Genomic DNA, 27,626 nt, shown 5'->3' with positions numbered 1-27,626 from the left:
GCATCCATTAGATAGGGGAATTTACGCGAAAGCAATTGTTTGGCTTCGCTTCAACTTCAAAGGGTTATTGTCGTGCTTTGTCCAGTTAGTTTTGATTAGTGGCATCGAATGCCGTTCGCGAGCCATTGAATTTAATTTGAATAGGTGCATAGTTGCATTGGCGAATATAAATATATTTTAAATCTAGATTATCAGCAAATTAAATGCCATTTTTGTAAATATTATGTTGTTCAGCATGTGTTCATAATTTAGAATTTAGTAGTTCTTGTCCTATTTTCTTAGCTTCCAGTAATAAAATTCAAGCAACAAAAAATATATTCTTTAATACAATAGCTATGGTCATATATATCTACAAATAAATATTATAACAGTTTTGGTCACTTTTGTTAAGACAATAAAATTCAATTTTATAACAACACAAATAAAGCTAAAGTATCTAAAAGGCAATGGAAAAAACAAAGGATACACGCTCCGTAAAAATGTATTTAAAATAGCTTCTTAAATTACTTTAAAATTAAATGTAATTGGATAATTAGCAATTTCTCAATAAGCCATTTGACCAATTCATTATAAACAGTTTGGTTTTTGTGTCCGCACATCTGAAAGCTGAACTGACTAAAATACTTTTAATTAAGCTCACTCTTATGCCACTCATTTGTTCTGACATTTTAATATACATTTCTGCAATGACGGAAGAGAGACGAACAGATATATACGAGTATAAGAGTAAAGGATTAATTATTTTTATATGAATTGTTGACCAGCAAATATTAATTTCAACCCAGTCCCATCCGGTTTAATTACAATTATTTTTGCTCTCTTATTGTATTTTTTGTCGGCGAATAACTTTTCGTGTTAATTAGTGTAAATATTGGGTGGGGGAAATACCTTGCTTGTTGTGCTTGTCACTATTTGAAAAAATAATAAAAATGAATTGAATGACAGTTGGTCGAGAGGAAAACCAACAACACAAACTCCTGAAGAGTGTATTAAATGACAATCATAATAGAGTTCCTATAGCTGGAGTGTCATTTTAAACGAATGTTTGTTCTATGCGTAATAAATGAAAATAAAGCAGAAATTATATAATTGACAAATATGACACACTGTTTAATCATTAACGTGGGAAGTATAATTGTATAGTTTTGTTGGTTCTCAACTGATGACTCAGATAATTGTAAATTTACTGGTTTTGCGTTTTATTGGTACTAATAAATACAACCCTTTAAGTGATTTAAAAACCACTGATTTTTTAGAGCTTACCGTTTAGGAATAAGTTTTTTTGTAAGCCATATATGTCATTTAAAATTTTTCACAAGGGAACACAATCTTAGCTAATCGAAATCACAATTTCTCTCCACGTATATCCACAACTAGGGTGGCCACATCCCAACCACCAGTCAAGTTTTATGAGCTTTATGCAATTTGTATGCAATCGACAGAAATACAATCTTAATTATAATTCAAGAAATAAAATAAAAAAGCAATTGGGAGGCTTAAAGCATCGACGAAATTGAATTGGCTTTGTTTATGAATTTTTGGCCTGACGAATCTCGAATTAAAAGATGAATCGTAGGGGGACGTATCAGGAAGAGCGCTATGATGGGGATAGAATACTTACTTACCTAAGGGGTATACTAATTAATTTGAAATTTTTTTTGATTCTCCCAAAATTTAAAACAAAATTGACTTCTTAGGTGTCTATTTTTATCTGAGATCCATTTGCTAGCAATAGCGAATGTTGGATCCACTTTTTTTTAAAACCATATTAGCAATTATTCCCGTCCTAGAGCATTCCGAATACGACTTAGAAATCCCATATTCTGATTAATGTTTTGTTTACATCTACGATGGCTGATGTTAAGTACTCAAACGACTGGGGGCCAGCAAAAAGAGTCACTTCAATTTCGCAGCCGCATCGATTTGAATACGTTTATAATATACATATTGGGGTGTACGAATTTCGTATAAATAAATATGCGCAGTGTTATTACCGCTGTCGACCCGGCAGTTGCTCCTAATCGATGCATTGCACAATACAAAACTAAGGGCAAAACCTTAAGTTCTTGCACTCGCAGGAAAAACATATCTTTAAAATTGTGATTTTAAAAAAATTTCCAAATGGGTGTGACGTAAAATATACAACTTTTTTAATTTGTGATTTTTAATTCCCAAAATAAATCTTTTGAATTGTGATTTTAAATTGCCAATAACCAGGACATCTGTGAAATCATATCTAATATTTGTTAATAAAATGCCTTAAAATGAAGGTGTTACTGATTGCTTTGTTTTATTATAGTTAAACGATCTATGCGTGATCTGGGAATTTATCAGTTAAAATGCAAATTGTCAGAAAAAATAGTTGTTATTAAAACCACTTAAAAAAAGTAACCTATAGATTATAGCTAACTGCCCACATTTTATATTTGTTTATGCTTATGATTAAGTGCATAATAATTTTGCTAAAAGACAAGCTGTCAACAAATCATAAAATGTAAAAAAGTAAGTGATTTTTTTGAGTGCTAATGTTTTAATGTAATGAGACTTTTGTAGAGAATTAAGCAAAAGATGTGAACATAAAATAATATAATATAGGAACAAATAAATAATAAAATAATAAACAAAATAGTGGGCAGCCGCCAAAACATTTGCTACTTAAAAACTAATCTTCAAACACTTTAATTACTTTTTAAAAAAGTTTATGACAGTTAGTGCAAAATATGCCTAAACTTTGCCTATGAGAATTTTAAATTGTGATTGATTAAAAGATTTGTTTCGAGTGTAACTCCGATTTACAGACAACTTTTATGGCCCTTGGGTCCGGTGACCCCACAGAAACGGTCTCAACTCTGCGTCTGTGTTCCGCTTAAAACGTTTGATGCGACAACGTTGCGAGGCAGTTAGAATCTAGAGCCCTCGCCGCGATGTTCTGGCTCGGTTTCGGTCTCCTGCTGATAGCACTTACCATATACCTGCTGTATGTCTTCGAGCACCAGAGCAGGATCGACCGGCTCACCCACAATTGGCCGGGTCCACCGGCCCTGCCGATCATTGGCCATCTCCACATCCTGGCCAAATTGGTGGGACCACATCCGCTTCGTCGGGCCACCGAAATGGTCACCAACCATCTAAAGGATCATCGCGGGAAACTGTGGATGGGCACAAAGCTCTATTTGCTGGATTGCAATCCCAAGGATATTCAAGCACTCTGTAGTGCCCAGCAGCTCTTGCAGAAGACCTCCGACTATTCTGTCTTCGAGAACTGGCTTTGCGAGGGTCTCTTCACCAGTGGTTTTGAGAAGTGGTCTCATCGCCGGAAGATCATCATGCCAGCCTTTAATTACGCGATGGTCAAGCAGTTTGTAAATGTCTTTGAGCGGCAGTCACGGATTCTTTTGACCAGGATTGCGAATTTTGCGGATTCCGGGGAGTCGTTGGATTTCCTTAAGTTGATTAGTTGCTTTACGTTGGACACTATTTGTGAAACGGCCCTTGGGGTCTCTGTGTGTTCTCAAACAAACGTCAAGTCGGAATACCTCGATGCTGTTCAAGAGTAAGTAACATATGAATATTTATACTGACGAATTTATACTCCAAATCATCCCCAAATACTACTTAGTTAAACAATCACATTTTTTTTAGTCATTAAATTCCCAGTGCCCAAGCGCTGATTTTATATTTCTGTGCCGTTTTACAGAATCCTTGTGATCATCGATAAGCGGCTAAAAAACCTATTCTATCGCATTCCGTATATTTTCCGCCGTACGTTACATTTTAAGCGCGAACAAGAGTTGGTAAAAATACTTCACGGTTTCACGGAGGGCATTATCCAGAAGCGTATGGATGAGATCAGCCAGGATGAGGAGAATCGCAACGAGGAGAGCACCAAGAATACGGAAACGAATGGATTAAGGCCGACACAATGTTTTTTGAATAGCCTGCTCCTGGCAAAAGATCCTGCTGGTCAACCCTTGACGGTCAAGGATATTCGTGAGGAAGTGGATACCATTATATTCGGGGGCTTTGATCTCACGGCCACCACTCTCAAGTTCTTCATGTACAACATGACGCTTCATCCGGAACATCAGGAGCGATGTCGGGAGGAGGTGTGGTCGGTATGTGGCCGGGACAAAAGCGAACCCATCACCATGGAGCAGGTGCGTCAACTGGAGTTCATCGAGGCTTGTGTAAAAGAGACACTTCGCATGTATCCTTCGGGTCCACTCACCGCCAGAAGAGCCACAGCCAACTGTCAAATTAGTAAGTAAATAAAATATTTTAAATATTTAAATATTTTAAAATATTTTAAATTTAAATTTGCTTATAAATATTTAACCATTTGCCTTTGCATTTCTTATAACTTAAATGTTTTGCCCTTCCAGATGACTTTTTCATACCCAAGGGTAGTGATGTGATCATCTCGCCAATTTACATGGGTCGTTGCAAGGATTTCTTTCCGGATCCATTGGTCTTCAAGCCGGATCGATGGGCGAATGGAGCGGAGCCCAAGATTGAGGCCACCACCTTTATACCCTTTATGACGGGGGCACGGAGTTGTTTGGGCCAGCGTTATGCGATGGTGATGCTCAAGGTGGTTCTGGCCCACCTGCTGAGAAACTTCCTGTTTGAGCCTCTGGGCGAGCGACAGGCGAAAATGAAGCTCAACTTTGTGATCACCCTCCACACCGTTGAACCGTATCTCTGTAAAGTGAAGAATATCGATTGAGGCTAGCCAAGAGTCTGTTATCTTGGTAAATAAAGATAGCTTATTATTAAGATACTACATTGTGTCGTTTTTTTTAGTATTAAAATTTCTGGTGTCCAGAGTGGAATAAACAAAATTATGAATTATTTGATCAAACAAACATATTAATAAATCAATTTTGTTTATTAGCTTCGGCATGTATTTTTTTCGTAATTTTTTTTTTGTAATTTCATAAGATTAATTATCGAAAATAATTTATTTGATATTATTTGTATAAGAAATGCAAAAATTCGCAATTGATGACTTTTTTCTGAATAAAGTTTTGTTCTATGAGGTAATTTAAGTGCCATTTTAGCTGTTGAACCTTTTGAACACAGCCTTATCAATCCGTTTCACTTGGTTCTTTTCAAAACGGATGCGCTGCTTTGCGACGCATAACATTTCCGCTTTTAATGATATATAAAAAAAGAATTCTGTACATTTTGAAGTATTTTCTGCCTGCTCATTTTTATGTGATTTGGGGCGCGTTCGTCTAGAAAATAATTTCTGGCTGTCGTTGATTTTTATTGTGCCAGCCGAGCAGCGGAAAATCAACAAACATTTCCTGGCGCTGTAATAAATAAAAATGCATAAAGCAGCCAGCAGCCAGTAGCCAGCAAACAACCAAACCGTCGCCAGTCAGTCACCCGGTCTGCCCTTATCCTGGGGAAAATACATACACTCCCGTATCACCATTATCCGCCAGCATCATCATCGAATTCCGGTGCAAATTATGAGCCTTGCCTGCTTATTATTGTGCCAGCCATGGAGTTGGGGGCGGAATATGAAATGCAATTTATTTAAATAAAAATCAAGTTTAATTCGCAGTGTCGTAAATTTTTCTTTTATTTTTTATACTCTTCAGCTTCGTCCCGGGCATTGAATTTCACGCTTTTGTTAACAAGCGCATAAAAGTTTGTTCTATCAGCCAACTGATATGGCTTTTCGTATTACAAATTGGAACTGGAAGAAGGGGTTCGAAGATTGTTGAACCCAGTGTGATTGTTGGTGGATGTTGGGGTGGGTTGATTTTATTAGTAGTAGATTGGCACATCGGAAAAGGAAACGATTCAAGCCAATTTCCAAGCATTTGAAACCAATTTCAATTAATGATGAAACAAAATGTAAATTCAATTTAATACCTGATTACCTAAAGTTAGATTAAGGTTTGTTAACCCCTTGTTAGTCCGTTATGAATATTGATGGATGAATTATAAATATTTTGTAAGCTCAATAATCGGCTGAATGTTCAATAACAATGATTAACAAAGGAAATCATTTGTAAAGTTAACCACCATCTCACAAAAAACAGGGTTAATAAACTGTTATTATTAGCACATTATTTTTGTTCAACCGGTATTCAGCTTTGACCCGATATCTTTTTATAAACAATATTTAATGTGAATTAAAATTTTTAAAGCTGTACAAACTAAGTGCATTTGATAAACAAATTGAGATGAACATTTTTTAATGTCCACTCGCAATTTTATGGCCAACCCCATCCACTAAACGCCTCACCAAATCCATCTTGAAATTAAAATATGGGCCTAAAGAACATGTTCCTAAAAATTTTGAGTGCTCGGCCAAAGTTTTACGATCGTTTTATTGGGTTTGCATTCGCGGGGAGACTTTAACCCTTCTGTTGGCACCCGCCATAACTTAATTATCCATATGAATCCTTCCAGGGTTTTATTGCGACCCAGCCCCGCGGCTTTAATTATGATGAGTACTTGGTGCGTCTCTCCTTTTTAGTGTCAGCTGTCATATTTTTATTTATCTAAATTCACAGATCTTCACGGTGGCTTTCTTGGGGTGTCGTCGCCCATTAAAACGGTATGAAATCCAGGTCCATATCCTAATTCCGGTCCAGACTTGACGCAATGTTTTATTGCTGCTGACTGGGCGCAGTATTCATTTACACAATTTTTATGTCCAGCATCTGTACATCGTGCATAAGTTTATGGTTAGGCATAATTCACGGCGTTGGGTCTCGTCAATGTTTAATACTTCAAAAGGCCCAAGGCGAGGGTTCTTAATTATTAGTGAAACGAGGGGTATAAGGGGGTGTATTGCGTTATAAATTTTATCTTGAAATGGTTTAGAAATGAGTGCACTGTTTTTGGAAACTAACCAGTAGGGTATCCTTTTTTTTGATGGTAAAATCACAAAATTTATTTAACATTTTTTTATATTATTCACAAAACATAGAACATTTTTTAACTTTCAAAAGATTATCTTTTAAATTGTAAAAATTCTTTTAATGCCTACCATTTTGATTAAAGCCCTAAAATATTGACAGTATTTACTGAAAAGCTAATAATGCTAGCGACAAATTGAGAAATTTTTAAAGTAACTTTTAGTTTAAAATCTTTGTTCTTATCATTCTGTTTAAATATTTATAAACAAATATAGGTTGTTTTTAAAAGAGGCAATAATATAAGATTATATGGTTTTAAAGGTTAGTAAAATATTGTTTTCCCAAAACTAATTTAACTTTTTAAGGGATAGTATAAATTTTAACTTGTAAACCGACTCCTTAAGGGGATTGTAACGACCAAATGTGGTTTTCCCCACCGCATTCCGGTCAATTCACATTTCTCATTGTTTCAGTTTAAGTAAACCAGTCTCTCCACCCCGAAATGTGAAAACAAATGCAAGCCGCCTCCGAACTGTGGTTGTTTGAGGTGGGCTGTGGACTTGTTGTGATGTGTGATGGGATTCGGGTAGGGGTCTTAAGGAATGGGAATTTGGATATCATTGTGTGTGGGTGGGTGGGTGAGTTGAAGGCGACTTTGAAGTAAGCGGCGCCGGTGACATTGCCCCACGGCTAAGCCTCATTTGTGGTTAAATTGTGTCGCTGGACGGCAGCTGAAAGTCGATTACGTCAATATTGTCGTAGGTTTACGACGACCCCACGGCTAATGGCTAATGGATGGTGCCCATTTGCTTCTGATTCGGGCCGGGGTTTGAGAATATTTGCGATAAGATGTAAGTTGGTGGCCGTGCTAGCCGCAACTCATATGCTAATTAGTGTGGCAACTTTAAGGCTTCGCGAAATGCATTAAATCGGACAATTTTACGATTCAGTGAGGGGCGGCACTCAACGCCCATATGCGAACAATACTGCTATAAACTTACAGTGGAAATACATAAAAATCCTTTGGGATACATTTAGGAATCGAATTACAACCGAATCCCAAAAAAAGGCAAGAAAATAAAAGGAGTAGCTGCTCTACACATTAAAAACGCATAAAAATCGTCAAAATAAAACAGTACAGCAGCCAAAACAGGATGAAGTGTCTGCAAATAAAGTGGCTATGAACATAAAAATCTTGATAGGATTGCAGTTGGCGATAGAATGAGAGGCTTTTGCACCGAAACCAATTGAAGCAATCAATTAAAATTGACGAACGAAATTGAATCACGTGTTACAATATTCCGCATCCAGTTACATCGAGCATGTGGAAACGTAATAAAGTTACCATTAAATTCGAATCGATTTAATTGCCTCAAGTGTCGAGATTTTGTAGAAGTTACTTTAAAGTCCTTAAACTGGAGAAGTTTTAGGGATATAAACGCAGCAATCTTAAACGAGGATGGAAATTTAGATAAAATCTTTGGTTTTCTTAACTTTTTTCTAGATTTGTTTATATTAAAAAAAATTTTCAATCTCAAAACTTGCTAAATTTATTCATGAACATATTTGGATATTTTGTTAAAGACCTTCTTACCTTATTTTAATGACAACTGTAAATTCCGGAAGGGATAACAAACCGAAATGCAAAACAGAAACGCAACCGTTTTCCTAATGTAATTAACCAGTCTGCAAGTAAAATGCACAAAAGCAAGAAATTAGTAAGAAAATAGAGTAAAGAAAAAATGGTAATGCTTTTAGAAAAAAAGGGGTAAGAAAATTACAAACTGTTGGAACAAAATGTCAACTTAAACTTTTTATGCACAACAGGGAATAGGAAAAATGTACAAAAATAGAAGGAGCATCAGCAGCTGTCTTGGTCAGAAGGTGGCTAATTACACTGCACAGCAAACAAAGAAATGAAGCAGAAAAAAATAGCGAATGGAAGGGAAAAATTAAATGCAGTCCTTTGGGGGAGCAAAATTTGTTTTGCTGAAGACATTTAACAGAAGCCAAAGCGAGAAATTCCAGGCACGTAGGAGTCACAAAAAATAGTAATACAGAATTAATTAAAACAAAAATTGCTTAAGGAAATTGTATTTTATCTATATTATTGCAGATCCAGAGACGGTGGAAATTAGGCAACTTGTCAGCAGCACATGATGCAGAAATAGAAGCAGCCACAGAACAATAACAGAAAACAGAAACCGACAAACAGTTCGCCCATATTCAGCAAAGTTTCGTGTGTTTTGCATAAAGTTTTGTGGATCTGAAAGCCAAACATTTATACATGGCAGCAGCCACTTGAATGTAACAAGCCAAAGTTCAAAGCTCAAACTTTTGCCCACACTTCAAACACCAAAGTAGCAACATTGTTGTGCCCCATATCAAATGTCTACGGATGCATGCGGTGCATTGAGTGTGGTCAGGGTGGATCAAGTTGGACAAACCAAAAGTTTGGCTTACACAAAGGCAGAGGTGCTAGCTCTTTTCCCCAGAATGCTCAGAATAAATGTATTATTTAATGAGAAGTTTAGAATAACATTGTGTCAATTTTTTTTACGTTTAGGTAGTTGCATTTTTAATATAATACAATACAATTTTTGAATATTTATTAAATCGTAAAAATAAAAAGGAGCATTACCCAGACGGTTACAAATCAAAATTATCAAAGGATTCAATCTGTCTTACAGACCGAAATTAATTGTAATATGCTTAAATGTATTCCATGCCGTAACCCTTAAAGAACCACTAAGTGATTGAGTTTTTAAGCCTATTAGACTTTTAATAAAACTGCGTTTGAAGATTTATAAGATAAGGCACTTAAGACCAACGAAATGTTAAAGAGTTGCACTTTTAATTACTCACAAAGAACTGTACACAATTGGATAGAAAAGCCATTAGGGCTGAAAATATGTAACTCGTACTCCCAGATTGAGAACAAATAAAGATACATATATAAATGCCAGACTCTGACAGTCTGATTTCAAGCTCAACTAATGAGTGACCATGCATAAACAAAAAATGAGGGGGAAAATGGGAATTTCGACTTAAGTCCATTGCCATGGACGAGCACCTTGCCCTGGGAGACGCTTGAATGTCTCAAGTCAAGCGGCTCCCTCGTCCAACACTTATTTTAATGAGAAATTCTAATTTCACCAATAGCACAAAAGACATCCTGGAAAAATGCGCAAACAAAAAAAAAAATAAATAAAGAAATGTGGCGAAAGATATTTCAGCTTTTCCCGGGCAAGAAGCTGCTGCCGTGATTGCTTTTCGCCACTCGTCCGTGACGAAAACAAAAGAGGCCGCTGTCTTTTCCCCTATCGAAAAGTTGGAAAAACGCCGAACGGAAAAAATACGAATTGCCTGCATAAAAATATCTTGAGTATTTGCTAGTCTGCAATTAAATGAGGGCTCGATTCTCCTGTTTCCAGAATGGAAAGGAGGTGACTGAGCTTAGCAATAATAATTACAGTTTGGGTGAGTTTGGGGTGTATTTGTTGAAGTGTTGCCGGGGCTAAAGTTCTGCGGAGTCGGATAAGCAAGGGTAATGGTAAATATGGGAGATTCAACAAAGAAGCTCAGGCATCAGTCAATTTTGGACTCAGAAATGGTAATGTGGATAACATGAAGAGCGTATTACATTTTTAATTCCTGCTTCTTGGGGGAGACAAAAGTATATTCAGACTAAAAAAAAATTGCTTACTTTTGGGTTGTCTTCCACTTGTGCATTTATGATTCCCAACTCGTTCTAGCGGACTGCTTGTGTTTAATGTTTATAATCAAAAATGCATATTGTTTTTACCCTTTTTATCATTTAAACCAAATAACAAGCGACAGATGCGAAACAGTTTTGTAAGTATTAGAAATAGTAAATCATACATTTTTTGTTGTTTCAGTTTTCGGTTGTCTCCCACTTGTGCATTTATAATTCACAACTGCTTCTTGACCGAATATTTCTTATATTACATAAAACCAAAGAACCAACGACAAATATCGAATTCAAGGACATCAATTTTACTAATATACCACACAGGAATGAGACGTATATCGCAACCCTCAAGAAGAGGGAATTTAGTAGAGAAGATACTTCCCCTTACGGAATGTTCCGCAATAATCAAGCAGGACTAAGGCAAGTCGAATTACAGCTACAGCTACAGTTAAGGTAATGGTAACGCATGGCAATGTCCATAAAATGACACTGAGTGTCAGTTTCAATTAAACATGTTGACAGCTGTAAGGACACGGCCTGAACTCAGGAGGCAGCCTAGCCAAAATATTCACTCCCTTCCCCCTGTCACAGAGATACAATTGTCCATGTCTGGGGTGGATTTCTGCCCCACCCCCCCTCACAATTTCGATTTTAATACAAGAAATTCCTGGCATTGTCGCCTGGCCATAAAGAAGTCGAAGCGAATGCGTTAAAGGAGCCGAACTCATATGACAACTTTATCGGCCCGAAAGAAGAATATTTGCTGAGATTTTCAGGTTGTTTTTGGGCATTGACATCTTATGCCTGCATGACACTAGATTAAAAAGTTAGCTGGTAAGTAAGTCAAATAATTGCAATATTTCGGCTTAAAATCTTACATTGTTTTAACAAACTTGCTGAATATTTAATATTTTTAAATCTATAAAAAAAAAAAAAAAACAAAAACATTTAAATCAGTGTTATATGAGCTTTGAATATTGAATTTATTTGCATGCCGTGCTACGACTTTCATTTTTTGACAGGGCCAGTAGAAAATCATTGCAATTTTAAGTAATTTTATGTGTATTTGTTTTAATTTACATTCGAAATGAAAGACACAATTTTCTTGGGCAATTTTCTGCCTGATGCATTGACAACTTGTCAAACATTCTAATATCCTGTTCGAGTTTGTGTGCTTGATGTCGTAATGTGATCTCCATGGGGGAATTTAGTTTAATTAAACTGCCCATGTATGAATGCAAATACAATGATTTTACTGTTTGCATTTTAATTTCCTGTAATTCTAATTGAAGGTGACTGAAGTTGAGAAAATTTTGAAGTAATCTGAAAAGGGTAATGAACAAAATGTCTCTTTGTTGGAGAAATAAAAAAATTCACATTTTACTAAATGCATATTACATAAATTGTGTTGAATTAGAGATTTTAATTTTCACAATTAATTTTAAACAAAATTAAGCCCAACACGATTATAAAATCGACCCTTGAAGCGCGGCCTGACCTCAAAAGCCTTTTGATACTTGAACAAGTCATTTAAGTCAATCTCTTTGCGAAATTCTTCTCTTCACCCTCCCTACGTCCTTTTTACCATTTTTTTTTAGAATATTGAGGGTGGAAAAATTTAAACCACTCGATGTCATTTTGACGCCAGCGAGCCAGTGACTTTTTTCAGTATTTGCCCAAAATATTAGCGTAATGCCTTTGACAAATCAATCGGCAAACGATTGACTTAAGAGACAGAAGGCTGAGTGTCATTAACCAAACCCTCAATAAGCGTTGGTCACACCTCGTGTCAAAATTATTTGCCCAGATTGCGAGCAGAATTGGGACAAAAGAGCTTGTTGACGGTTCGGATCAAACGCGGCCGAAGCTGTGACAAAGAGGTCTTGAAAATCATCCTGAATTATTTGGAAATCCTTGAAATAGGTTAATTTGAATATAATATTTTCTGCCATATTAGGTTCTTTAGAAATCAAGAAACATATATGAAAATAAAAAAAAGTTATACACATTTTTTAATATCCAGAATAAATGTGGTTCTTAAATATATGAATCTACTAAATTTTAATATTAAATTTTAAATTAAACGCAATTTAAAGTAAATGATATGCAAAAAACATGGCAACCAAAAGGGAACCACGTTTTGTTAGTGCGAAAACCCCTTTCTGCATATTCAATGAGTATACCAATTTATTATGGATAACTCACTGGGGACGATGTTTTGGGTGCATTACGTTTTTATTCCCCTTTGCCAATCAGCAATGGGAACAAGTGACGCCACTTGGCAACACGTGCTCTTGGCAGTCGAAAGTTGGGTGCCATTTGTGGGTGGGTATGCTGCGGTTTATGTATTAGAAATCAATATTTGAGTTATTTATTGAAATTTGGGAAACATTTAAAAAAAAAAATATTTAAAACAAAAACTTAAGGCAAATTCTAAAGCAATTCCTTAAAAAAAAATAATTTAAGTTTACTCAGAAAAAAAAGAAATTGTTTATTTACTGACAAACTAAACTGAACAAGTCACCATTTAACTTTGGTTCAGTCATTTCTATATCAATCATTTTCTATATCTTTGCAAGTCAACATTTATTTTACAGCGTCGAGAATTTCTTACAAAAATTAAAAATAAAACATGGCCAACAACCAAGGCCCATTTCCAGTTGCAGTACCAGATGCAGAGTTCAACCAGAAAGTGTCCAACTGTATCCTCGAAGAGATAAATCGGCTGATCCTGTGGCGCAATTGGAAAAAATCGGTGCTTGTATTTGTGGTCCTTCAGATTTTAATCTTCGATTTTGCCAATGAGTCGGCTATAAGAGTATTTTGCATATGGATTCTGTTTGGACTATTACTAACGATCGGCTATCGCGTCTATGTGCGGTGCCTTCAGTGCATAAATAAGACCCATATCCAGGGAAATCCCTACCAGAAATATCTGGACATGGACATCAATATTTCCGAGGAGGCAGTAAGGCAGCTGGTGTTATTAGTGCCATCAAAAACCTTTGGGTTTCTCATTCAGCTTAAATCTGTTGTCTTTGTGACGAATTTTTGGAAAACCCTTAAGTGGATGGTAGTTTTTAGTGGAATGTGCCTTATTGGCGAGTTTATTTACATCAGCACTTTAGTTCATTTGGGTAAGTGAACTTATAAAAAATTAATAATTTTTAAAATTTATTTTTGTTTATCAAGGATTGGTTTTGCTCTTCACAATACCCAAGATTTGTACGTGGACTTCTAACTTTTACGGCACAGAAAAATCTAGCCAATTTCAAATTCAATCCCCTATTTCGGAAGAGATGGACATTACCTCCTCCAATCAGTCTAATAATGGAAATAGTAAGACAGTCCTAAAGAAACTGGATGATAATAAAAGTTCTGTCAATTTAGATATTAAACAGGAATCTCAATCCGGGAGCGATAATACGAAAACATTTAAAGAAGCTATCAATGAAATGGACATCAGCTCCTCAAATCAGTTCATTAATGTAAATTGTAAGACAGACCTAAAAACAAAGGAAATTGAATGATATTGAATGTTCTGTCAATTTAGATATAACCCAGGAATCTCAAGGGATCGATAATCCTAGAACATTTGAAGCTATTAATGAGTTCGAGCGTCTTGACTCTACCTTGATAGATGAAGAACTGACTAAATGATTAAAAAAACTTTAGTAAGAAGTGAAATGGCTCCTTCCAAAAACTTGTTCTATATATTTTAATCCGTTGGGAATACCTAAATTGGTATTTTAAACCATCTTGTAGCCAAACAAATACTCTGGAAAATTATTTTACTTTATAATAAAATTAATAACTACTTTTTCTTTTAAAGCGGAATGAGATTTGCTTGTTATTATTGCAATATAAGCATTTATTTAAATTCTTTTAAAATAGGCTGGTACTAAATCTTTTTAATATTTGATACATGAAAAACTAACAAAAATGTTGAATCCTAGAATCAAGCAATCAATTGATATTCCTTAACTTCTAAATTTATCTTATTTGATATAGAGGCGTAAACAATTTAATAGACAAATACAATTTTATAAACAGGATCTAATAAAATAAGGTATAAACTAAACATTTAATTAGTTTTTTTCTTATTTTCTTAAATCATTCACTTAATTTATTTACCTGCTTAATTTTTTGTGTAAGAAATTAATAGATTTTTTGAGTATTAGTTATTTTTAATCCGAATCATTGCTATCGTCTGCATCGTCCAGGAATTCAAAGCGCTTCCTTTTCGTAAAAGCACGATAGGGTCCTTGCTTTGCTGCCGTTGCCTGTGCATCGCCTTGTGGCTTTGATGACGTTAGGCTGTCTTTCTGCGGCGAATAGTTTGCCTTGAAGCTCTTCAGGAATGGCGGAATGTGCGGGACAACGCCATCAGAATGGAAGTGCACGATACCCTGGATGTGCTGCGGTCGCAGAAGGCTACAAAGCTGACGCAGATGCATCCTAGTCGGCGGTGGCGACCACCTAAGGTGTTTTAATTCAAGGAAAACCACATTTCGCGTCCGATACATTAGTTGAGCGTGCACCAACGATTTGCAGACATAAACCTTTGGCAAATAATTCTTTCGCTTAAATCGCTCCAGATCGGAACTAAGGCACCTATAGCTGTCCAAGAAGACCTCACCAAGTTTTATATGTCCGCTAAGTCGCGTGTGTGCCAACTTCCAGAGCATCTCCTCGTAGCCAAATAGTGGCAGATTCAGACACACCACGCTGTTATCCTTTTTGGTGGCATATTCCTCTATTGTAATGGCCATCTCATCAAAATCCACCGGTTCGAACGGTTCGTTCACCGAGGAAAGATTGAGGTACAGATGCTCGGTGCCCTCGGCGATCCATGAGTTGAAGACGGAGTTGCCCAGCAGTCGACCGAGGTTATCCAGCCTCGTCGCCGAGTAGCTGTAGAGCAATCTGCCACCCTGCTGCCGCCGGATGAGCAGGATGAGGCTGTGGCCCAGGTGACTACCCGAGCAGAGCATCGCCTCCAGGCGCTTGCCATCGCTGAGGATCAGCGGAAAGGGCTGACCCTCCTCCACCACCTTGAAGTCCTGCTCCTTGATGTTCGCGTTGCGGAATCTCAGATACTGATGCAGTTGGTTGGCCAGGGGACGAGTGGTGTACATCCGACAGAATTGGCGGGGCAGCAGGGTGAGCTGCTCCTCCACGTGGATCAGGCTCGTCACAAACACCTTAAAGTGGGCATCGAACAACTTAGGGATCACATCAAAACGCAGATCGGGGTGATCCTTTGGCCGCATTGTGGGTTTGTCAATTCAGCAATACTCTGCAAGTAAAAAAAGCGTAGCACTTTAAACATTTTATATATTTACATTTGTGACCTGTCTTCAATATTAAATGCTTATAGCAGAATTTGATACAATCGAATATTGCTTTACAAAATTCTAAAAGATAATATATTTGGCAGCGTAAGTAAAATTAATTTTGGTTTTATGTATTTACATTTAAATGGCGAAAACTAGTAAAAATAGGGAGAACAAAAAGTCTGTTTTGTTTTTTGGTCAGTTCATTTTCAAATTAAAAGTTAATACGCCTGATAAATTCGTGTAAAAGCACCATACGAGATTGGCAGCTTAAAGTAATATTTTAAACTTGTAAAATTTTTGTTCTCGTAGTAACTTTCTGGTAATAAATTTGAAGGCAGTTAGAAAAGGGCCTACCTTCACACATTACACAATTGCTTATATCACTAACCTAGGAAGTAGTGGATAGAGGGTGCAGAAGTAGCTGCACTCTAAATAATTTGTGTTACCCATTCTCAGTGACGACGCTGCATTTTTATGGGCCAACAAATTTTCCGTATTGACTCGCACAGAGCGAAAATGACATAAAACCTTGAATGGCAATATGGGTATTTGGATTGGAGGAGAGCATTTTCTCCAATGCAGTATTCAAATCCTATGACATTTAAAGCTATATTAAAAGTGCCGAAACCCGACTAAAAAAGATTCGTTCGTTTCTATAACTCTGTTTAAGGTAATTAAATTTTTAGCCCATGTCTATGCACATAAAAGATAGCTTGCTTTGACTGGTTAACAGAGAACGCAATAAGAAATTTATCAAAAGCAGCAAAGGATTTGTTTAGTTTTTATTGCTAAGCTTATTTGCTACAAAAACACTTTAAGAAATTGCGTAATATAATATAATTCCGTAATCAATATCAGCTTGTTTATATCAGTTTTAAAAATATGTAAAAGAAAAAAGTAAAATATCTTACTAAAAACATTATCAAAAGCAGTCAGCAATCAAAGTAATGATGGCCAATAAATAATTTGCCACAGACAATGGTCCAAAGGACACAAAGTACTTAGTTGCACGACTAGAGACCTGTCACACCCTGCCGCAAAGAATTTACATATGAATACTTGGGTATCTGAAGGATTTAATCACATATAATCCCACCCTTCTGGCTGGGACTCTGAAAAATTGAAGAGGACACATATGATAACGTTTCTTGTGGGGTTGGCCAATGACTAATGATGCTTTCATTTATCTTTAGATTGTTTGCCGTGAAAGTGTTAATGCCCGTAGTCCCCGCACAACCTTTCTCTGGATGCCATGTGCGCATAATTACTTGGATTCTTGGAAAAGCTTTTGTCATCATTTTAAAATTATTTAAATTTGGCTCTGAAATGACTAACTGACTAATCGCAATCGCACAGACAACGTTGATAAATGAGCCACTGATGAGTGGCGGTGAAGAAAAGCCCAAGCTGTATGAAAAATTATCGCAATTTAGGTGTTTGCTTTTAAGCTTTTCCGAATGGAATTGGGGGATGTGTGTTCCTCCAAAGATTTTCGCTGATAATTATAAGGGATTTGCATATGTAATTTTCCGCTTTCACGGACTGAAATTACCAAGTCATTGAATCGCACAACCAGTGATTGTAAAAGCAAAATAAAAAGACTTTAATTTTTGCCTTTTGTTACTTTACAATCCTTTTTTTTAAAACAGTTTTTTTAACGTTTCATTATTAAATATGCAATACAATTTTTAAAAACAATTTATATCATTTACCGTTTAGAACAGCATATCCATTTTGTTTTAATCGAAATGATTCATGTTCGCTACTTTAAGCTTAACCATAATATTTTCCAAGACAATAAAACTAAGCCCAGTAAAGCCTTTAATGTGTCTAATTGATACTGCCAACCATTAAACCAAATAAAACAAGGAAAAACTATGCGGAGCAGGGAAAAGAATGTGAACGGAAAGGTCCAACAGAGATTTGCCAAATGAAAGATTTATGGTGTGCCAAAGAAAACATTTGTGTTTATATTGCAGTGTTGGTTCTCCACTCCTCCTCGAAATAAGGGGATATGTGAAGTTTGCGGCGGAGGATGTGCCGAAAGTTCATTAATTATGATTGGAGACAGTTGTACAATTAATAAACGAAGCGAAGCGACTGTTTCCCCGGATTGTGGTAAAGTTCCTTGGATTGGAACTTTTGGAAACGGGAGAGGAAAATTCTGTGCGGAAGCGAAAGTTTCGTTTTTCGCTTTCCCTCTCTCTATTTGTTGAGCCCAAGATTATGATCGGACTTTGATTTATGGTTGCCTGTGCAAATTTATTGCCTTTAATTGTATGCCTCAAAGGATTCCGACTTGGACCTTCATTATCCTTAAATCAGCCATACGCTAAGTAGTTGGCAGCTAATTGATAAAAGTTTCTTGCTTTATTTTGGCATTGAAAAGGGAAATGGTGACAAATATTCATAGATTAAGGAGTCTTAAGAGGTTTTGGATATTTTTTTTGTTCTAATTTTGTTTTTTTTTTGGTTTATTAAAGAATGTGTCATAAATACGTACCACCTATACTCTTTTTTTGTTGTAATATTTGCCTTTTAAAAGACTTGTTCAAATTGTCGGAAATGTCTGGTCAATTGAGTGCATATATATAATTATAAATATTTGTTTATTAATTAATTAAAATAATTACTATTATTATTATTATTTTCCAAGATAAGGATGCAATTCAATGCACACCTCCTAACTGCATACAAGAGATTTTAAAAATGATTAGTTTTGCCATTATTTGTTACTGGGAATTTAAGTTTCAAAAATCAATTATTCGCCAACCACTGCCGCAATCATCTAGAGTTGACTTTGAGCACCCCCAATTTAAACTTCAGTTTGCACAGCATTTTTTCTGTGCATTTCGGTTTCGAATGCAACTTCTCGTTTGCAGACGTGCGAAGGTGGGCGTTCTGGCCTTCCGGGGCCTCAAGGCATTAATTGCATTCTGCAGCATCGCATTGCACTTTCAATTAGTTGCAAATGCCTTGCCCGAAAGTCGGGGACTCTGAGCCAAGACTCCTTCCCCTGGTAACAGGAAACGGAAGTTAAGTGCTGAGGCGAGGCGTTAAGTAAATGCAACCCCAGATGAAAGCAAAGGAAGCTATTTCAACCATGACACTGGAGAAATACGCATTAATTGAAAGGTGACGAACGAAGAGGGGGGCTTCGCTCTTAGGGGTTGACTCTGTTGCAACTTTTGGCCACTGACCAGCTTCAGAAAGTTGACCCCTTCGAGTCTGCTGCAGTTGTGCAGTCACTTTGCTTGAAGCCATTTCCTTGACAAAATCAGGGAATGGGAAAATACGGCGGCTGGCTACCTGTCTTTAATGCATTTCAAAATTGATTTATGAGTTTCTTTCGACTTGTTGGCAGCCTTAGACAGATTTCTGTTTGCATTGGGCCCTTCGTGTTTGTTTTCAATGTTAATTAAGGTTTACAATTACCCAAGGGGCCAATGGTGGGGGAAATGTTAATTGACCGACAGTTGAAACGATTTGTATTATTTCACAGGATAATACTTTGCATTAAAATCTTTCAAAAAAAAAAATGTAGTATTCTATCCTTTGTTAAACAAAAAAGATTAAAAAAAAAACATTTAAAATTTTAAATTTAAAAAACAGCACACAGCTCCAGTTTACAAAAAATTTACTAATATTTTTCTTGTTTTAAATTGGTTATCTGGTTATGAATGCCAACACAAGAATTCATACTAAATAAATTCCTCAAGGGATTTTGCCACCTTCAACCTTTCCAAAGTATAACTTTCAATGGGTTAAGTTGCCAGCTCCTGAACAAAAACAATAAATTGCTTTTTAAACACTTAGAGGAAGGACAAGCTAGTTCGAAGTAACATTGGCGTCAAATGCACTTTGGCTCCCACGCTCCAGCAGGATATTCCTCGTCGATTCTGGATTCTGCTCCTATATGCTCACCGATCCGCTTCGCTTGGCTTACGTTTGAAGCCAAGTTGGCTTACAAGTTGGCAGCTGACAACTTTCTAAGAATAACTGCAAAGCGATTTGCATATTTAGCTACATGGAGGTGAGGTGAGAACTTTATCGCTTCTAATGCAGCCAGGCGAGGCGAGGCACATGCATCACACACTCACACTCGTAAATCTTGGCCAGAAACTTTGGCAGACAACAAATTTATTTATAAACACAAGAAGTAACACTTGAGTTGGGTTTTTCCCCTGAATTTCTAGAAAGGGGCAAGGGGTTAATAAATCAATAATAAAGATATGTATATATATGAGGTAAAATACATTTAAAAAACAGAAATTATTGTGCCTATATACCATTAGAAATGGATATACAATTTTTTTGTAGCAATATTGACAACCAAATTGTTTTAATATATTAATCTTTATTAAACTTTAAATACAGAAAACAATTCTGTACAAAACACAAATAATACGAAGACAACAAAGGGAAAGTTGTTTTTAAAAGCAAAAAAAAATAAGAACAACATCAAGGTGTTTCTAAAATACCCTGTTGATCAAACTGACGAAGACTGGCCTTGATTGTCTGACGAACTCGCTCGCTGGCAAATAATTGCTTACGTTTTCTTAACATAGCTTCTTTATCCCCAAAAGTGTGTACACTGAAATCGGCACTGACCTCAGGTGCAGCACAGCAAATAGGTAGCTCACAGGAAACGGCATAATATGCATAAAACAAACAACGTTGCATTTCATCCTTCAATTGATCAAAAGTGGGCTGGGATCCTTTAAACCCACAATGGGTTAAAGTCTCTTGAAGGCTGTGATAATAGTGATTCAGAAGCTCATCCTGCTGATTCAGTAATACTTCATGTTTGACGCTGGTGTAGTAAAAGAAATAAAGGTCTATGGCCGGACTCCCCCAAAAACAGTTCTGGAAATCCACCTAAAATGTATGAAATGGTTATAAATAAAATTTCCAAGTTTGAAGACCGACATTTTCACTTACAAGTACTACCTTCTTATTGGCTGAATCAAACATAATATTATTTACCCAAGGATCACCATGGACAACCGCATTAAAGGACGACTTTTTTGGGTCGACAACATTTTTCATTCTTTGGGTATATGCGACTGGTATTTGGGCCTTCATTTTCTTTGATATTTCCGGCAGTTCGTCGGCAAAAACTTCTGCCGCGTATTCGGTGCCATCTAGGACGATTACTTTAGCGAAAAGATCCGACAGGTCATTGCCATAATTTGAAGGTGAAAGCTTTGCTACCAATTCTGGTTCGTTCTGGAACAGTATCATGGAAGCGCCGTGAAACTGAGCCATCTTCCTCACACAAATTTTGGCATCTTCCAGGTTGAGGCCCTGATGGCGATCAAAAGATCCGTAACCTAGAGCACACAGGTCCTCCAATATGTAGATCTCCTTTCCAGCTGATGCCTCGGCCAGCAGGCAACTAAAAATTCAAAGAATTGCCACATTTACATTGCACTTCATTTTTTAGTAATAATAATTATATATAATCATTATTTGAACAATTTAGTTCATATGAGTTTATAAAATCAAGTTGATCTAAAAACAGCAATTATTTTGTAGACACAAACAGATGTTTACATTTTTTCTTTGTTTAAATGTTAAATTAAAAAAATTATTTACTTTAAATGGCAAAAAATTGCAAATCTGTTTACAACAAATTCCAAAACAATTTATTTTTATACTGCCCAACAAAAACTTATAAAAATAAACCATGAAATATTTTCATATTTTATGTTCGAAATTTTACAAAAAACATGTTTGTAAAATATTATAATTTTTTACTATAACTGGTTACTTACTCGGCACTTATTTTGTGATCGCCCAACTCCGTTGGAAATTTTTCAAGAATAGCTGACATAGCTGGTAGGAGTTGCTCGAACATATCCTTTTCATTTGTGCCTATTTCTGTAGCGATGGGCAGCAGATCCTTGAGGACATAATTCCCTGATTCAAGAGCCCCATCGGGGGAGCGGCGAAATTTCAACGCAACCCGGTAGATGACGCTGCAAAAGTTCTCGCCTTTCTGGCTCACAGCCTCGATGTGTAAGTTTTCCACGCGTAGCTTTTCGCAACTAAATGCTCTCGCCAAAGCTCTCTCGAAATATTCCGCACTGTAGTTTTTCGGCTCCATATTACGTCTGTTCTGAACAAACCTCGGCAATTGACTGAACCCAAGTGTGAACCATTAGTTATGAAATTGACTCCGGCCTTCCCCTTTAATTATTACAAGTATATCTTTCTGGGAGCTTTGTCGCTATCACTGCATGATCAACACATAAACAAATTGTTTCGCACTTGATATTTTTCCTTTTTTTTTTGGTTCAAGATTGTCGAAATGATCTTGCGGGTAATGGTTATGTCACATTTGTAAAGTAGGAATAAAAATAGATACTCTATATATTTACAAGTTCGTAACCATGTAAAATAAATTCCAAAAAATTAAGGTATAGAATAATAAGTAAAATCTTTAGATGTCACAGTTGCAGATAGGTCTTCCAAAGCAATACAATATATTTTAAAATGCTTTTATAAACTGTTACTCTGGTTTATAAAACTATGTTCAGATATACAGAAACTTAAATTTTAAAAAAAGAAAATTTTAAACGAATATTAATACATTTTCAGGTCCATAGAAGATTTTTTTTCTGTGTATGGATGATGGAGCACTAATTCACGGGATCAAATAATAAAACGTGTTTGTCGTCAAGCATTCCACAAACAAAGCGGAATTGCCTCTGGTTCAACAAAATCACGAGATCAAATTGTAAAGAATAAAAATGGGGTAAGTAGGGGCTGTTGAATGACAATAAATAAAATTACCCTCCTTTTCGTATCTTGTTTTCTCCTTTGCTTATGGTTCTTTGCTTGGTTAGTTTAAAACTAAATCCGCCAGAAAACAAAATGGATTTGCGGACTTAAATTTATAAAGATTTGATTATGACTTGGAAAAGTTTTTATGAACACATGTTAAGATTAATATTTATCATTACATAATATTATATAAAAAATAATATAAAAAAGTTGTTTAATATAACAAAATTTTTCTCTTTAAAGCGTACTTTTAGCTTAGTATGTTGCTTTAATAATTTTGGTGTCAAAGGAAAAAATTGGAAAATTGGAAAACAACAGTTGCGAATAGGGTGAGTATGGCCTTTATTTGGCTGAAAGCCAATTATAAAAACGTATTAACCTGGTCTTCAAAAAATAAGGTTCAGAAGGATGTTCATAACGCAGCTAAGGATTAATGTATATTTGTATTTTGCATCACCAGCTATAACAAAAAATGTATAAATCAAAACAAAGTCAATAAAACATATTTAGAACATGGTTACATGTTATGAAGATGTATGATAACATGCAAATGAGGATGTTATAGGATCCCATGGTTCGATTTCAAACAAGTATTTAGAGATCGGTTCAAGAAGACTTATAAAAATGTGTTACTGTATGGATCTTTAAGTAACCCGAACATTTTCTTGGTGCTTAAGATATACCCAACCACCCCAATTTGAGATCCTTTTTGCTCATCCCCTAGTTTTAGGGTCACATATATTTATTGTTCTTCTTCTTATAATTAGTGCTCGAAGTTGGTTACTTTTGCTGCATTTTAGCATTCTTACCAGAATATAATGCTCTTTGGAAGGAAATGCAAAATGAAACCCAAGCAAATCAAACTCCTTAAACAACGATGCGACTGTGAAATTGTAATTGTGGATTTGCCTTGTTATTGTGGTTGATATAACTTCACGTGTTGCAATTATTATTAAAAAAGCTTTTTGTATATAATGTTATTATTTATTTGCACTAACCTTTGCAATTGCGATTGTCAACAAAGCACGTAGAAACAACAATGTTAAGCTTTTGGGTAGAAGCACGCTCGGAACATTGCATTGCGGATAACACACGCGACCTTTTAAACGACATTTATAAACTTAAGCACGATTAATACATCACATTGTTCATACAAATAGTAAATAAAAATTATATTTCTAAAATTACGGAGAAAATCGCGCTTATAGACTAGTTCCAAACGAACCGAACCGGCTTAAATGAGCAAATAACAGCTGCTTGAACTAGTTCCAGATGAGCGATAAATAGAACCACAACCAACTAATCTGCTATCGATATATGTATCGAAACAAAACAAGAAACGATTTCTTGGCGGTCAATTTAAATGTCATTAACACAATAATTGCTTTTATGCCCAATATTATAAGATAAACATAATTAACAAAGATATTTTTTCGACTCTCAAAGGTTTGTTTTTAAAAGCCTCATTGGTTTATGCACTTGAACTTTTTAATATTTTATTAACAGACTTATTTATATTTAAAATGTACATTAAATTATTACCCTTAAAATGTATTAACATTACAACTGATAACTACTCAAACGTACTCTCCTTCCGTTTAAGGGCACTAAAGAAGTCGATGTCCAGCAGTTTTCTAGGATCGAATTTTTGTCCAGAACTCACAGACTTTTGGGCATCCGCGTTCTTGACAATGCGATTCCATTCGGAGAGGTCGTTACCTGGGTTATTGCGATTGGCCTCCTGATGGAGAGGTTTCAGCATGAAGTGGGCTTTAACCAGCTGTTTTAGCAAACGCACTACAGTATAGAAAGAAGTTAAGAAAATTCAAATTGTTAAATATTCAGAAATCGTTTTTTGACTTACATTGTATTGGCTGAAATCCAAGTAAATCTGCATGTTCACTCCACCAGTTGCAAATGAGGCTGAGGTAGTGTTTTGTCGTCTCCTCAGAGTCGCGAAAAAGGCAGGTTAGGTAATACTCATGAAAGACAAGGGTCAGCAGGTGGACCGCGATGCGGGAAATCTCACCCACCTCTTCAGTGCCTAAAATCACGTAAACGTATAAAACTTATTAAAACAAGACTAAGCTACTTAATTGTGTGAATTAATAAAACAATATTTTAACAATATCTGTTTTTCGGTAAGCAAACGCACCTGTTTTCCTTTCGTGCAGCATCCACTGGTGCATCACTTGGAAGACGATGGTCACCGCACTGAGGCACAATTTCACATAACATTCGCAATCCTTGCCGCGCTGCGATGAACTCGAGTTTGAATTTGAGTTAAGATTCGAGTTTGAAGCGGCAGCTGATTCGGAACCATTGGAGATCGATCCCTGAACTGCTGCTGTTGTGCTGCAACTGAAATTTCCGCCCACTTTCATCAGAGTGCCATCGCCAGAATCCTCCTCGCCATCATCCGCAAAGTATGGCAGCATTTCCAATATAAAATCCGGTGGATTCTTAAAGCACTCGAAAGCAAATCTTACATGATTTCCTCCGATTTGAAGCAGTAACTGGAACTGGTCATTTCTCAGAGGGGTTTCACTAAAGAAACATAGCTCGAGTAATCCCGAATAGACTTGAAGTAAACAGGAGTCGGGACCAAATCGATAAACTGAGCGAACGCGATCCGACACAAAGCAGTCCTTGTGGCTATTTACACACATCTTAACCATCAGTTGAGGGTGTCGAAGGCACCTCAAAAGGCAGGAGCTCACTTCAGCAAAAACCCAAGGATTGGGACGCGTAAAAACTAGCTGTTTTAGCAGATTAAAGAGCAGATCCTCATTCTGTTGAAGCAAATCCTTTCCCTGTAGAAGACTATTCAGCAGGGAAGCCAAAGCTTCCAGCAAACCGAAATGTCGGCTCACCTCGTAGGAAAATCCCACTTTTATGACAGCTTCAATAGCTATGTCGAGTATCCCTAGATCATTTTGTTGCCACTCCAAAATAGCACTGGAAATCCTCTCCTCTTGCCGGCAAATCAAGGCCAAAGTGGCAATGTAGCGACGCAACGGCACAGCCTTTTCGTTCTCATACAAAGCAGCCTGCTGAGAAACGGAGAAGCGGGGAAGCTCCTCCTCGATGTTGTAGGGATTGTACGGATATAACATGCAGTTGTGCGGAAAGTCCAATCTTTGGACGTACGAGGCGAACTCCGTAAAAACCTTGCCGACGGAAGTCAGTACTCTTGGGATGAGATTATCCAGAGATTGCGGCTGCACCTGCAACTGAGCGTAATGGAGCAGTAGTGGCTTAAGCTCTAGCTCGAAGGGGCTTCTCCGCTTCTTACCCTGATCCTCATCTTCGGTATATTCAAACCTAATAGCGTTGTCGATCCTTAGTCTGGGCACAGATCTGTGTATGTTGAGCCTATGCAGACGAAGTGAAGCCCGCTTTTCAAAGTGATCCGGAGCAGCATGTACAATGCTCATGCTCGAATTCATACTTTTTTCATGGGCCCTTTGCTGAGTCTTTAACTTGGAGTACTCAGCGTTCTTCATCTTCAACTCGATATCCTTGGCCGCTATTTGTTTGGCCGCTTCGGCCACTTTTTTGTTGCAATCCCGATTCGTTTCATCGGCTAAAGCCAGCTTCTCCATTTTGCTGGCTTGCAGCTGCTGGCGAACGTGCTTCAGCTCATCACGGAGCAGGGTCACCTACGGAAGTAAATCGAATTGAGTTAATTTTAGTTTACATATTAATATTACATATTTTAATGTCAGGCTAATCATAGACTCACACTTGACTAGACTAAAAAATTTAAATTTAGGAAATCAATTAAAGTTTGTCTTCTAGATTAAGAAGCTTAAAATATAGCTATCCAAAAGTTAAAATTATGATTTGAGGAAATGCAGATTAGTTTGTCCTTAAATTAGGGCGTGTTTCTTTTTTCCAAAGTTTAACCGCATTTTATCGGTATTTCCAGGGCAAAAGATAACTGTTTTCATGAGCTAAAGACCACCTGTGGCTGTCAACCCACCTCTCCCGATTTGATCTCGTTGCGTTCATTGCTGTCACCCAGATTCTTCTCCAGCTGCGACTTCTCCTGCTTGAGGGCCTCGATGCGATCCATGAGAAACTTGATCTGGTGCTCCTGCTGGCGGGATTGCGTGGCATTCATCGTGGTCGTGGACGTTTTCTGCTGAACACTGATGGCGGTGCTAATGGATCTACTCGTGCTGGGTTTGCATTCCGGTGGCTTTTGTGGCTCGGTATCGATGAGGGTCACGGCCAGGAAATCAAAGTCATCGTCGTCCCCGAAGATGGCATCCATGTCCATAGATGTGGACTTCTTGGAAGGCGGCGGCGGAGGTGGGGGAAACATTTGTTGGGTGCTGGTGGAACCCTGGCCCATGGGAGCGAATTCGCTGAAGGTCACCTCGGTGTGGGCGACGTCCACCTCCGGGTCCGCCTTCTTCTTGCGCTCCTCGGCTTCTATCTCCGCCTCCGCCAGCTGGGTGGCCATCAGGATTACGTCGTCGTCATCGTCATCCCAGAAAATGCCATCAAAGTTATTCCTTGGCGGACTGGGACGCGAGGATCCGCGGGTCACGCTGACGTCCAGGCGCGGTTTCTTGGCCCGCGCAAAGTCCTTCATGGGACCAAATCGCTTGGAGGCCATTTTTCAGTTGGATTTTCCCTAATTTTCCTAACGCTGTTTCCTGGCCATAAAGGATTAAATATGATCTGCCGGTTTGTTTATAAAAACAGACCGCCAATTTAGCGATGGTACTATTGATAATAGAGATGGTGTTTTGTCGTAGCTTAGCCAGCAATGCAATTCGAAAAATATTTTTACTTATTTATTTGTATAACTATTTTAATTTTTTTCGCTTTTTTAGGCAGAAAATCTCGTTTTTGCTGTTACCGCAGCTCAACGTTTTACATTTTAAACTCACC

At 37.0% G+C, this 27,626-nt stretch overlaps 5 protein-coding genes across 12 annotated transcripts; 2 read left to right on the top strand and 3 right to left on the bottom strand.

Moving 5' to 3' along the window:
* The first annotated feature begins 2,748 nt into the window (after window positions 1–2,748).
* LOC128257319 (probable cytochrome P450 312a1) lies at window positions 2,749–4,783 on the top strand. The gene is made up of 3 exons (XM_052988284.1): window positions 2,749–3,553; window positions 3,698–4,260; window positions 4,383–4,783. The coding sequence occupies exons 1-3, from the start codon at window positions 2,925–2,927 to the stop codon at window positions 4,724–4,726; spliced, it is 1,536 nt and encodes a 511-aa protein (XP_052844244.1). The 5' UTR covers window positions 2,749–2,924; the 3' UTR covers window positions 4,727–4,783.
* Window positions 4,565–23,970, bottom strand: LOC128257327 (uncharacterized). Of its 4 annotated transcripts, none has more exons than XM_052988301.1 (4): window positions 23,720–23,970; window positions 14,728–15,915; window positions 8,476–8,567; window positions 4,565–4,701 (listed from the first exon to the last, which is right to left on the bottom strand). In XM_052988301.1, exon 2 carries the CDS (start codon window positions 15,864–15,866, stop codon window positions 14,781–14,783), a length of 1,086 nt encoding a protein of 361 aa, XP_052844261.1. In that variant the 5' UTR covers window positions 15,867–15,915; window positions 23,720–23,970; the 3' UTR covers window positions 4,565–4,701; window positions 8,476–8,567; window positions 14,728–14,780. The 4 variants fall into 4 exon arrangements, with proteins under 4 accessions (XP_052844261.1, XP_052844258.1, XP_052844260.1 ...); XM_052988298.1 differs by having other exon boundaries at window positions 14,728–15,892; XM_052988300.1 differs by lacking the exon at window positions 23,720–23,970 and adding an exon at window positions 16,069–16,251 and having other exon boundaries at window positions 14,728–15,892.
* LOC128257330 (reticulon-1-A) lies at window positions 13,151–14,421 on the top strand. 4 transcript variants are annotated; one of them, XM_052988304.1, is made up of 4 exons: window positions 13,151–13,730; window positions 13,786–13,932; window positions 13,984–14,088; window positions 14,147–14,418. In XM_052988304.1, exons 1-4 carry the CDS (start codon window positions 13,226–13,228, stop codon window positions 14,251–14,253), a joined length of 864 nt encoding a protein of 287 aa, XP_052844264.1. In that variant the 5' UTR covers window positions 13,151–13,225; the 3' UTR covers window positions 14,254–14,418. The 4 variants fall into 4 exon arrangements, with proteins under 4 accessions (XP_052844264.1, XP_052844267.1, XP_052844263.1 ...); XM_052988307.1 differs by having other exon boundaries at window positions 13,984–14,081; window positions 14,147–14,258; XM_052988303.1 differs by having other exon boundaries at window positions 13,786–14,088; window positions 14,147–14,421.
* On the bottom strand, window positions 20,310–22,191 carry LOC128257323 (uncharacterized). The gene is made up of 3 exons (XM_052988290.1): window positions 21,710–22,191; window positions 20,874–21,330; window positions 20,310–20,810 (listed from the first exon to the last, which is right to left on the bottom strand). Exons 1-3 carry the CDS (start codon window positions 22,039–22,041, stop codon window positions 20,394–20,396), a joined length of 1,206 nt encoding a protein of 401 aa, XP_052844250.1. The 5' UTR covers window positions 22,042–22,191; the 3' UTR covers window positions 20,310–20,393.
* Window positions 23,971–24,159: 189 nt separating the features above from the next.
* Window positions 24,160–27,525, bottom strand: LOC128257317 (ATR-interacting protein mus304). 2 transcript variants are annotated; one of them, XM_052988281.1, is made up of 4 exons: window positions 26,707–27,525; window positions 24,877–26,383; window positions 24,586–24,765; window positions 24,160–24,518 (listed from the first exon to the last, which is right to left on the bottom strand). In XM_052988281.1, the coding sequence occupies exons 1-4, from the start codon at window positions 27,346–27,348 to the stop codon at window positions 24,295–24,297; spliced, it is 2,553 nt and encodes an 850-aa protein (XP_052844241.1). In that variant the 5' UTR covers window positions 27,349–27,525; the 3' UTR covers window positions 24,160–24,294. The 2 variants fall into 2 exon arrangements, with proteins under 2 accessions (XP_052844241.1, XP_052844242.1); XM_052988282.1 differs by lacking the exon at window positions 26,707–27,525 and having other exon boundaries at window positions 24,877–25,954; window positions 26,017–26,159.
* Window positions 27,526–27,626: the final 101 nt, after the last annotated feature.

The sequence above is a fragment of the Drosophila gunungcola genome (assembly GCF_025200985.1).
Source record: "Drosophila gunungcola strain Sukarami chromosome 3L unlocalized genomic scaffold, Dgunungcola_SK_2 000002F, whole genome shotgun sequence".
Classification (NCBI taxonomy): domain Eukaryota; kingdom Metazoa; phylum Arthropoda; class Insecta; order Diptera; family Drosophilidae; genus Drosophila; species Drosophila gunungcola.
The sequence above is the reverse complement of the archived record's forward strand: the minus strand, read 5'-3'. Positions and strand labels throughout refer to the sequence as shown.

What these genes read in the sequence shown, in the direction of transcription:
- LOC128257319 (XM_052988284.1), top strand. Translation starts at nt 2,925, where the DNA reads ATGTTCTGGCTCGGTTTCGGTCTCCTGCTGATAGCACTTACCATATAC. An exon ending in TACCTCGATGCTGTTCAAGA is followed by an intron (nt 3,554 to 3,697) that starts GTAAGTAACATA and finishes GCCGTTTTACAG; the next exon opens with AATCCTTGTGATCATCGATA. An exon ending in CACAGCCAACTGTCAAATTA is followed by an intron (nt 4,261 to 4,382) that starts GTAAGTAAATAA and finishes TTGCCCTTCCAG; the next exon opens with ATGACTTTTTCATACCCAAG.
- LOC128257330 (XM_052988303.1), top strand. Translation starts at nt 13,226, where the DNA reads ATGGCCAACAACCAAGGCCCATTTCCAGTTGCAGTACCAGATGCAGAG. An exon ending in CAGCACTTTAGTTCATTTGG is followed by an intron (nt 13,731 to 13,785) that starts GTAAGTGAACTT and finishes TTGTTTATCAAG; the next exon opens with GATTGGTTTTGCTCTTCACA. An exon ending in TCAGTTCATTAATGTAAATT is followed by an intron (nt 14,089 to 14,146) that starts GTAAGACAGACC and finishes CTGTCAATTTAG; the next exon opens with ATATAACCCAGGAATCTCAA.
- LOC128257327 (XM_052988301.1), bottom strand. Translation starts at nt 15,866, where the DNA reads ATGCGGCCAAAGGATCACCCCGATCTGCGTTTTGATGTGATCCCTAAG.
- LOC128257323 (XM_052988290.1), bottom strand. Translation starts at nt 22,041, where the DNA reads ATGGAGCCGAAAAACTACAGTGCGGAATATTTCGAGAGAGCTTTGGCG. An exon ending in GATCACAAAATAAGTGCCGA is followed by an intron (nt 21,331 to 21,709) that starts GTAAGTAACCAG and finishes TTGAATTTTTAG; the next exon opens with TTGCCTGCTGGCCGAGGCAT. An exon ending in CCAATAAGAAGGTAGTACTT is followed by an intron (nt 20,811 to 20,873) that starts GTAAGTGAAAAT and finishes CATACATTTTAG; the next exon opens with GTGGATTTCCAGAACTGTTT.
- LOC128257317 (XM_052988281.1), bottom strand. Translation starts at nt 27,348, where the DNA reads ATGGCCTCCAAGCGATTTGGTCCCATGAAGGACTTTGCGCGGGCCAAG. An exon ending in ACGAGATCAAATCGGGAGAG is followed by an intron (nt 26,384 to 26,706) that starts GTGGGTTGACAG and finishes TTACTTCCGTAG; the next exon opens with GTGACCCTGCTCCGTGATGA. An exon ending in GCTGCACGAAAGGAAAACAG is followed by an intron (nt 24,766 to 24,876) that starts GTGCGTTTGCTT and finishes ACGTGATTTTAG; the next exon opens with GCACTGAAGAGGTGGGTGAG.